This window comes from Nicotiana attenuata, unplaced genomic scaffold (genome assembly GCF_001879085.1).
Source record: "Nicotiana attenuata strain UT unplaced genomic scaffold, NIATTr2, whole genome shotgun sequence".
NCBI classification, from domain to species: Eukaryota; Viridiplantae; Streptophyta; class Magnoliopsida; order Solanales; family Solanaceae; genus Nicotiana; species Nicotiana attenuata.
The window spans coordinates 12,704-23,860 of record NW_017674936.1 but is presented as its reverse complement, the minus strand read 5'-3'; the positions used below and the strand labels follow the sequence as shown (position 1 = coordinate 23,860).

Genomic DNA, 11,157 nt, shown 5'->3' with positions numbered 1-11,157 from the left:
TTTCAGCTACTCCATTTGACTCAGTTGAATAAGGCGGAGTTACTTCATGAATTATTCCATTCTTTTCACAAAAATCATTTAAAGATAAATATTCTCCACCTCTATCTGATCTAATTCTCTTGATTTTTCTACTAAGTTGATTTTCAACCTCAGTTTTATAAGAAATAAAAGCATTAAATGCATCATCTTTATTTCTAAGCAAATACAACTTAGTATATCTAGAAAAATCAACAATAAAAACCACATAATATCTGTTACCACCTCTAGTCATAGTCTGCTTTAAGTCGCCTAAATCACTGTGAATCAAGGATAACAATTCAGTTTCTCTATTTACGGAAAAACATGTCTTTCTAGTACTTTTAGCTTCAACACATATTTCACACTTGTTAATATTATTTGAGTCCAAACTAGATATTAATCCTAGCGATTGCATTTTCTTTATATACGCGACATTAACATGTCCTAGTGTACCATGCCACAAAGAAATTGACTCAACCATATAAACAGAAGATGCATTTTTATTGTTAGTATCAAAGTATTAAGCACAAATAAACCATGGTTACAATATGTATTGCCCACAAAAATATCATTTTTGGTCAATACGAGACCTCATTATTTTCAAATGAAACCTTCACTCCAACTTTTCCTAATAACCCCACAGAAACCAAATTGGTTTGGATATTAGGAACATGCAATACATCACTCAATGTTAGAGTTTTACCAGATGTGAGTTTGAGAAGAATTTTTCCTTTCCCAAGAACACGAGTTTTTCTTGAGTCACCAAGATAAATAGTTTCTTCTCCTTCCTCAACTTGGGTGTAAGACAAAAATTCATTTTTGTTTGCACATATGTGCCTAGTAGCACCAGAGTCTATCACCCAATCTCTCACATTAGCCACATTATTTATTTGGGAAATGACCGCAACAACTATATTATCAGCTTTAGTCAAATTTAATTTTGACTTAGCGAGATTGTCATTTATCCCTGTATTTACATACCTGTATTTTGACATTAGTGTCTGCCAAAGTTGTGGATGCAATAATGTATTTGCAACACCATGGATATCTGGCAGGACAGCTGAAACAATAGCAGCAGAGACAACACCAAAATTGGTAGCACCATCAAAAATTTCCGCAGTAGTATTACTTGCCATAGTTTCTTAGATTGTAGGGAAATTACACGAAAAAATAACAATAATATTAGTGATCGGAAATACGTGAATTGACTTGAGTCGTGCTTGGCACCGTCCTAAGAAACTATTTCAGCAATGTGAAATGTTTTCCCGGGATTAAACAAGCCTACCTCTATTTTATTTAGAGGATATAGGAATCAGCAAAATTAAATATACCAGCAAGTTGCTAGAAGAAATAAATAAAGTATCTATTGAAGATAGAAAAAAATGGAGACATAAGAAGAACATTGGAATGAAAGAAAGAGAGCAAATGGTGATTTGAAGCTAATGATTAGCTTTTCTTGTTTTTTCATCCGTAGAAATTGAGGCCTATTTATAGGCTCAATAATGGCTATTGCTTGAGACAAGTGTTATGTCTCCTCTGTCACTTGGTACTTGGCTTATGCCACTTACCCAAAACCAAGAGAAAGGATGGCACATGTTGGATATTGAAATAGACCAAAGATACTTGTGGAATTTCCCACATGCATGGTAGCCACTTAGAAATAGGTATGACATTTGTAATTTGGAAGGACACTTGGCTATTTAAATTTTTAGAAAATACTGCCACAAAAATAAAGTCCACCAAAAATCTTAGCCCAGACTAGCGCGTTATTTGATAGAGTTGGCTAAGATCTTTGGACCTCATTTAAGAATGAGGCCTTTTAGACTGGCTCAAGTAAAGCCCGCCGACCCTTGAGGCTTGACTGAGCCTAGGCTGGGCCGGCCCGTGGGCCAAATTGGAAAAATTTTGAACTTAAAAATATAAAAATTGAAAGGGTATTTTATGGATGAGCAATGGAATATTAGATATTAGCCATCTTTATGTGAATGAGCACTGAAATATTAGATTGCCCTAGAAGAGAAGTTTTTCCCGTTGCTTGCTATGTCAAAAGTTATAAGTTTTGCGGGAGGTATGTTGGTTATATATGTTGTTACTTTGATATGCTAAAGTATTATTTGTTGTGCTAGTTGGCATGATGTGTAAAATGAGAATGTTGTTGAAGCTCATTGCCTCATTTCTTTCTCTCTTTTATATATTACCTTTATCTTCATCAATTACCTCATTGCTTGTCACAGGGGAGCTTATTCGCTTTCAAGCTGGAGTTACATTGGAAATCTCTCGATTAGATGCTTGGTATTCTGGCAGCGATGGTTCTATTGAAGGCCCTGCAACCTACATAGTGCATGGTCTTTGTCGTAGGTGTTGCATCCCTGAAGTTGTTCTGCGGTGTATGCAGGTGAGCTTGATATTCAAACTCGTAATTTCTCATTATTTACAGTATTGTGTGTAGGCTATCACCTAGAGCAAAATTCCTATTCCATAAATTTTCATTTATCTTATTTCACAATTCTGAGAATTTGAATAGAAGCAAAAACTTCAAGGACGTGTCTGTTTGTACTCTCAGTTGCGATCTGTTGAACTCATTTGTAGGTCTGTGTGTCGCTTGTTGGGTCTGGTAATCCACCTAATACCCATGATGAGTTGATCAACCTTGTCACAAATCCTGAAACAGGGTTCATTCGTCTCTTCAGTCAGCATCAATTGCAGGTATTACTGTTTGGCTTGTACCCTTTATGCACAGGAAAAGAGATAATAGAGTTTTCCTACAGCTGAATGACTATTAGGTTGGACAAAGTCTCATCAGTTCTCATGCATACACCATTTGTAGCATTAATATATTTGTAGGATAAAGTAGATCTGAGCTCTTGTCAGTCGGTTAATTTGATTTGTTGGGCAATAATTAGATCTTGCTACTAAAGTTGAAGCTACTTTTCATACAGGAGTTTTTGTTATTTGAGAGGGAATATACAATATACAAAATGGAACTCGAGGAGGAGCCAACCGCTTGATTTGAGGAGCTTAAATACTTGACAGGCTTGTTTCAATTTAAGTTATGGTATATATTTTTGTAGTCTATCAAAATTAGGTTCTTTTTTGGATGGTTGTTACCTATTATATTGTTACATTAAAATACAATATTTGTTTTGATTATTATTTAAAATCTGAATATATCGTATCGTTAAATTTGTTGTTACATAATGATATAAAACCCTTTTATGTAACAATCAATTTTGTGTGCTCGCGTCGTTATTGTTTTTTTTCCTCATCTTGCCCTTACTATAATTCTATTGTACTTTTTGCTTTATCTTATTTAATAATTACTCAACTTCATAATCTACTTTTTTTTTTATACATATTATACACTTATTTTTCAATTGCTGGTGTATTGCCATTATGAAATCATGAAAAATAATACAATCTATTCAAATGTTTTATTCATTAAAAAACGGTACGATAGGTTAGAAAACGATATGTAACTGTCATTCAAACAAGTTGTAACTACTGGTGTCATTCAAACAAGTTGTAACTACTGGTGTGTTTGGTAGGAAGAAAAACATTTTTCTTAATTTTTTTTTAATTTTTTCATGTTTGGTTGGCTTAAATATTTTGAAAAATATTTTCCTTATGAACTCATTTTTCTCCAATTGAAGGAAAATGTTTTCCCTACCAAGATAATAAAAAATATTTTTCAAAACTCTAAAGTGTTACTACATGGTCTTTACAAGCCATTACCTGTTCCTACTGCACCTTGGATTGATATTTCTATGGATTTTGTGTTAGGTTTGCATACATATGGTAAGGATATATATTTGTTGTGGTAGATAGGTTCTCCAAAATGGCTCGTTTCATTCCTTGTTTGAAGACTAATGATGCTTCACATGTTGCTATTCTATTTGTAAAAGAAGTTAAATTGCATGGTATACCTAGAACTATTTGTTGATGGGGAAGCTAAGTTTTTGAGTCACTTTTGGCGTTTATTTCTGGGGAAGTTAGTCACTAAATTGTTGTTTTCTACTTCTTGTCACCCACAAACTGATGGACAAACTGAAGTAGTTAATAGAACCTTAGGAAACATGTTGAGGGCCGTTTTGAAAGGTAAATTAACTTCTTGGGAAGATCACTTACCAATGATTGAATTTGCTTACAATAGAACAATTTATTCTTCTACAGGTATATCTCCTTTTGAGGTTGTTTATGGTTTTAATCCCTTTCCTCCCCTTGATTTATTACTGATAGCATCCTAGGAAGGATGATAAGGACAAGGATGAAGCTTTGGAATCTCAAAAAGAGAGCCTTTAACAAGATGTCAAGCTAAAGAGTTGCAAAACAAGGTCATTAGGCTTCAAGTGCAAATAAAGAAGTTGCTAATTGGGAGGAAGAAGAGCTCAAGGATAAAGGTTGTGAATTGGCTAGGTGTTACAATTGTTTTATGGCTCAAATTTATGTCCAAGAAGAGGAGTATTGGATCCCAAGAGACATCCTTTGAAGAAGGTCCTAATCAGTCCATTTTTGGACCAATTTGGCCCCTAAAATGGGTCCAAACTTGCAGTCCATGATGTTCTACATAAAGCCACGTTTTTATAACATAAAAAAGACTTACTTGATGTCCAAGAAAGGTAGAATAGTCGTGTTAGATGTTGAGTGCAAGCTGGTGCCAAGTTGCTTTAAAATTTCCTTCAAGATTTCCAAGATTTTCAAGATTTTATCCAAGATAGGTTTGGGACTTATTTCCATATATTTTTGGACTGTATTTATTGATTTCCTAGTTAGTTAAGGTTATGTTTTCCTTTTCCTAAGATTGTTTGGAATTACTTTCCAAGCATGGCTTGGTTTTTGTTTCCTAGTATTTTCCTTTTCCTAAGGTTGTTGGACTTGTTATCCAAAGTAGTTTAGGACTTTATTTCCTTGTTTTTTTAGCCTTAATTTCGTGACCCCCTCCCTCTCTATATAAAGGGGCGTCTTCTTTGTTTTTAGACTTAGATTATTCAGACTATTATCAATAAAAATTGTGAGATTTTTCTTGCACTCTTGTGTATGGCTACTCTTGGATAAATTCTTCAACCTTCAAGACTTAACTTAAGGTGGTAAGATTAAACTCTTTCGAAATCTTAGATCACTTCTAGGTATTCAAGAAAGGTGATAAGTTTAGGCTTATTGTTGTTCTTGTTATTCTAAAGGGTCGGGTTTTACAATATATCTCTTGTTTTTAATTCTCTACCAAAGGCGATTAGTTCTTTGTTAGCTAATTGTTGTTGTTAGGATTCAACTTCAAGAATAGACTTCTTGAATTCAATAAACTCTTTCTTGAATTCAATCTATCTTTAATTTTCCGTCCTTTTTTGTTTCTTTGTTTTTTTTTAGCTTCCGCACGTTTCTTGATTTTCTTAGTAATTCTTGAATCCCCTATCGTGTTGTTATCAATTGCCATTGCCTACTAATGATATTGCTAATCTTGATATTAATGAGCAAACTAGGCTTGCAACTGAGAAGAAAAATGAGCAAACTGCCTTGAGAAAGATAAGCGATACATGCCCACCCTCTTATTTTTATTAGCTTTTATTAGGTTTTCTAGTATTTAGCTTAACCTCCAAGTTAGGGTTTGCCTTGGCAGCCACCCTACCTAGTTTTAAGGATTTTTTTCTCCTACAAATAGGAGTTCTTTTCATTCATTGTGGTACTTAAATATTGATTAATAATATTATACTTTGAGAGTTCTTTTGAACCTTTGTTACTTATTCTTTGAGATTTATCTTTCAACGTTTACTAGTTCATAGTTAAAGGTAGTAACATAACTTTTTTATTTTGATATCATTGATTCCTTTGTGGTATTCTTAGAAGGTGATTATTACTAGATATTAATTGTTGACTCAAGTTACTCGTAAAACGATCAAGATCCGAATCTATTGTTTTTAATTTGTTATTAAGTAAAGGCGTTTGATTTCTTATGATGTTGAGTCTTATGATAGTTCACCTATATGGGATAATGTATGTGACGATTCTTTTGACTCTACTTTAACTTTGTTGGAAGAAAGTTTTGAACTTTATGAAGAACGAGTCAACAAGAATGTGTTGATGAATTTTTTTATTCTATTTCCATTCCTTTGGAAGAAAGATTCAAATTTTATGATGAAATGGGCAAATTCGAATATGATGATTTGGTTGATAGTAAAAAGGAAAGTAAAGTTTTTGATGCTAGCACTAGTATTAAATGCTTTACTTATCTTATTCCTACTTTTGAAAGAACATTCTCGTTAGATTTTGCTAATGCTTCTATGAGTAAAGGTAAGAATTTTTCTTTTGGTGGTTTGATTGATCATTGTGAGCAAGAAGAACCTAACTTTATTGATTATTTTGTGAAGGTTCAACAAAAGGTTGCTAAGGGTAAGGAAAGCCTTGAACTAACACATTTGATAACAACACGATAGGGGTCCAAGAACTACTAAACAAAATCAAGAAACGTACGGAAGCTAAAAGAATGAAACGAAAAAAAGGCGAAAATTAAAGATAGAATGAATTCACGAAAGAGTTTCTTGGGTTCAAGAAGTCTATTCTTGAAGATTAATACTAACAACAATAATTAGCTAACGAAGAACTAATCGCCTTTGGTAGAGGTTAAAAACAAGAGTTAGATTGTGAAACCTGGCCCTTTAGAATAACAAGAACAACAATAAGCCTGAATGTATCACCTTTCTTGAATCCCTATAAGTGATCTAAGATTTCGAAGAATTTATCTTGCCACCTTAAGTTGAGTCTTGAAGGTTGAAGAATAAATTCAAGAGTTGCCACACACAAGAGTGCAAGAAAAAGTCTCACAATTTTTATTGATAATAATCTGAATAACCTAACTCTAAAAACAAAGAAGACCCCCTTTATAGAGCGTCACGAAATTGTACCCAAAAAAATTAGAAAATAAAGTCCTAAACTACTTTGGACAACAACTCAACTACCTTAAGAAAAGGAAAATAAAACAAGATAGTGACCATGTGTTCACTTAACCCAATTAAGCCTAATAGGTGTAAATACCCCTTAACAAAGCATATGGATGTTATCATCCCAATAAAATTTATGCCTACTTAGATTTGTCCCATAAAAACCTCTCAAGGTAGTCAAAAAATTTGCATTGATCATGTATCCATTTAAAACAAGTATCTCTACCACATGCATCAAATAAGACACTTTTATGATATAGTCAAGTATCAATTTCAAATCTCATGGATTCTTCTACATGTAAGCTATTCAAAGAAGCACATAAATTCACAAGAAAGTTAAAAGAATCCATAATTCCCAAAATAAAAGTTCCAATACGTTCAAACTCATGATTATAACTTTCCCAATTAATATTCTCAACATCAAAGGATTCTAAACAATTGCTCAAAGTGCCACATTAAAGAGTCATAGATAAGCCCATGAAATAGTATTTGATCACTGACGTCACAATATTCATGCATAGCCTCTTTACTAGTATCAAATACTTTTACATGCTCACAATCAACATGATTGGAAGAATGACTTCCTATCACAAAACAAAACTAACATTCTAGCAATTTATCACATGAAAACTCATTTTTCAAGTCTCTTCTCATAAATTTTAAGCCTCTTTCCATCAAGTTCGAACATATAATCATCCATGTCATACTTAATTTCAAAAGGAAGTAAATTACTCTTTGCACCTGAACTTAGATATTACAGTTAGTGACTTGATATGCATCAAAATATCATCATCCACAAAAATCATAAAGTCACCAACATAAGAAACAAGAGTATTGTTCATTACCTCCAGAAACACCTTAGGTGTTCTAGAAAGGCCAAGAATGTGAACAAAGCTTACATACCATACTTGGACTTATTTACTAAGGGAACAACATCACATTTTATTCTTTGATGCAATGGCTCTAACTTAACAATGTCTTTAGGGAACTACATGTTATAAACCTATAAATAAGGATCAAAAGAGTAAAAAGATTCAACAACAAAGAAATTAACCAAGCTTTTATCTTCCACCATCCAACAAGAATAGATATCGCCAAATTCATGTTGGAATCCAATTGGATCTTTTGCCACCATCTCTTGCACTTTATCTCCCCTTTCAAAAGGTCTGTCAACACTTGACTGCACAAATCACAAGAACTAATGGGTTAGGAAGTAAAGAACATGTTTTCTTACTTACATTCTCTCTAGTTTTTATCTCCAAACTAACTTTTTCCTCACCCTTAACCTCTTTTCTCTCACTAAACTTTTCCTCTTTTTCTTCACTCAAATCCTCCTGTTTTCCTCTCTCTACCTCACATACTTTTGTTATCTCGTTTCTTTTCTTCAAGCTAACTCTTTTTCTCACTTGACATCCCATTCTCTTCACTCAACACAACCTCTCCTTTTTCCTCTCTTGGGATATCGACATGCACTCCCTTACTCCTCTCATTATTTTCTCTCTCATATTTTTTCATATTCTCTTTACGATCTTTTCATCTTCATAAATTTGTGAGGGAGTCAAAAGCCCAAGAATGAGTTTCTTCGTGTCAACCTCAAAAGAGTATCTATTTTTTTCATGTTATATAAATTCCTAGCCCAATATTTTGAACTTTATAAATATTTTTAAAATATACTACTTGCCAAGTTGCCCCATTTATACCAACCACTCGATTTTCTCTTCCTCTTCTAATTTCATAATGCCTATGAATGTTATTTACAATGTTTGGTGATGATAAGTTGGTATACTCCCTAATTTTGGTGATGTAAAGATTAAACCTCAAAGTCTTTAAAAGTATTCTTCCCAACCCATGAAAGAAAATAGTGAATAAGAAGATTTGTTGAAAAAGATAATTAACTAACATAACTTTTAAGTTACATGATAATTTATTATCATTAATAATCTTGAACTTATAGTAAAAAATTTCAGAGTTTAAACGAGAGATAAAGAGACGTAGTCGACAAGAGTCAATAACACCATTAATTCTGCAAATGCAACGATTTAAAGTAAAATATTAGATGGATGTTTTACCCTTTAAAAATAGCTTTTTTATTGAATAATTATAACTACAGTTAAATGTAAAATTTTAGACGATTTCATACTAAAATATGAATAAAATAATCGATTTTTAATTAAGTAATTAAGTTTTTAGAACTAATAGCAAAATAAATTCATTTCAACCAAAAAAAAAAAAAGCTAAATAAATTCATTTCACTTCTTTTAGAACTATTCATATACGAAAATTTATTTTTCAAGTTGATAAAACTCATATGGTACATAAATTTATTTCTATAAGAAAAATATTGGCGAAAAGAGAAATTAGAGATAGAGCAAACTTGAAACGATAAGGATAAAACATTAGAAGACAAAACATATTCTAAATGAGTTATAATTTTTCTTAATTCATTACAAAAGAATGGCAGCTCCCTATAATTTTTATACATTACTTCTTGTAAAATATTAATTTAACATTGGCGGAGGAATGCATTTGAGGACTTATGTGATAGCAGATTAGTTTTTCTAATTTTATTTCACAATTCAAACACAGTATGTAGTATATATAAGAAAGATACAAGGAAATTTTCTCAAAATCGTATATATTCACGAACATAGAATACACGCGCAGAGCCAAATTCTAGTTCCCATTTTTTTTTTTTTTTTTACTATTCCCGTTAAATCTAACAAGTACAATTTGTTAAATACTCGACAAGGATCAAAAGTAGTAGTACTATCTTTCGACAAGCTTAAAAGACTAAAATAGCTCAAAGAGTATATTTCGGTGACTAATTTAGACCTACTCCAAACATAAGAGACTTTTTTGTCATTTTATCAAACCTATTACCCGGAGTACACTACTTACACTGTAGCGCAGACGACATTAGAGCTTTTTTAAAACCCTCCCCGCTCTTAAACCTGCAGGGCTTTAGCTTTGGGCGTTTCTGTCACGTCTAATCTTTTGGGTATTCTGAAGATGGAGATTGACGAGGGCACATCTCCCAGCTATTTTGACCCTGAAAATCTCAGTACAAGAGAGCGTTTTCGTCGATACGGGTATCTTTTTCTGCAAATTTCACTTTAGCCATTTCGAACTTTTACCAATAAGTTTGTCTTTTTCTTTTCTTTTGCGTCTATAAAGATTGTAGTTGGTACAAACTAGTTGAAATTAATTTTTTTTTTTACACTTGCACTAGCTTCCATCTTTGCTTAGGTTAGATAGGCTCGCCTGTGTGTGATAGCAACGAGCTCAATGGAACAGTAAAGAAAAGGAAAAAGCTGCGGAAATTGGAAAGAGAAGGCAGAAAAGAAGAAGATAAACTAGGGTAAAATAAGGAATATTCTCTTGTATATCCCTTACTATGAAAGGTAATTACAATATATATAGGGGGATTGAGAAGAGGTACACTCATCTGACACTCAAGCCCTTTTCCTATTTAGCTATAGGACCAAATGTGTTAAATACAAGAAAATTACTGGACTAAAGTGTAATTCCTATAACTTCTAATTTAAAACTTAGCTGGACTAAACTAGCTTATTTAAAACTTGGCTTAGCCCTATATTTAACTAACTTAACCGCCGCGTACCACTCAACTAGCCCCAGGTTCTGAAGACGCAAGCTATATCATATCAGATCCCCGGTGTCAAAATCTTCCTTGTCCTCAAGGAAGGAAAGAAGGAAACCTAGTCCTTAGTGAATGATAGTCCTCCCAAGTGGCTTGTTCAGATGTTGTGTGTTCCCATTGGACCAAAACTTGGGGTATGGCCTTGTTCCCATTTTGCACCAAACGTCTATCCAGTATTTGTTGAGGTTGGGGACAGTAGGGGCTGGAGATTGCAAGGACTGGAGGGTGAGAAATCTGGTCAGGTAGCTTGTGGCAAATCTTAAGTTGAGACACATGAAAGGTAGGGTGAATAAGGAGTTGTGAAGGTAAGGAGAGCTTATAGGCTACATTGCCAACCTTTTTCAAAATCTGGTAAGGGCCATAGTATATAGCGGAGAGCTTAGAGAAGTGGGATCCAGACATGGTGACTTGCCTATAGGGTTGTATTTTAAGGTAGACCCAGTCCCCTTTTTTGAACTGCCTATCAGTTCTGTGTTTGTTTGCTTGATTAGTCATCCTTTGTTGTGCCCTCTGGAGATGGTATTTCAGCAGCTGGAATTTGAGTTCCCTAGT

At 33.4% G+C, this 11,157-nt stretch overlaps 2 protein-coding genes across 4 annotated transcripts in view; both read left to right on the top strand.

The window, feature by feature from the left end:
* Positions 1-2,252: 2,252 nt before the first annotated feature.
* Positions 2,253-5,043, top strand: LOC109219483 (nuclear pore complex protein NUP107-like; the record flags this gene model as incomplete). 3 transcript variants are annotated; one of them, XM_019383944.1, is given in 4 exon segments in its annotated part: positions 2,253-2,413; positions 2,608-2,724; positions 2,958-3,073; positions 4,255-5,043. In XM_019383944.1, coding segments are annotated over 3 exon segments (347 nt in total), but the record flags the coding sequence as incomplete, so codon positions are not given.
* Positions 5,044-9,860: 4,817 nt separating this feature from the next.
* The window catches only part of LOC109219481 (nuclear pore complex protein NUP107-like), a 12,941-nt gene continuing 11,644 nt past the window's right edge, over positions 9,861-11,157 (top strand). The window contains exon 1 of the mRNA XM_019383941.1: positions 9,861-10,036. Within this exon, the coding sequence (XP_019239486.1) occupies positions 9,957-10,036 (80 nt within the window). The 5' untranslated portion in view covers positions 9,861-9,956. The remainder of the gene's footprint in view (positions 10,037-11,157) is intronic.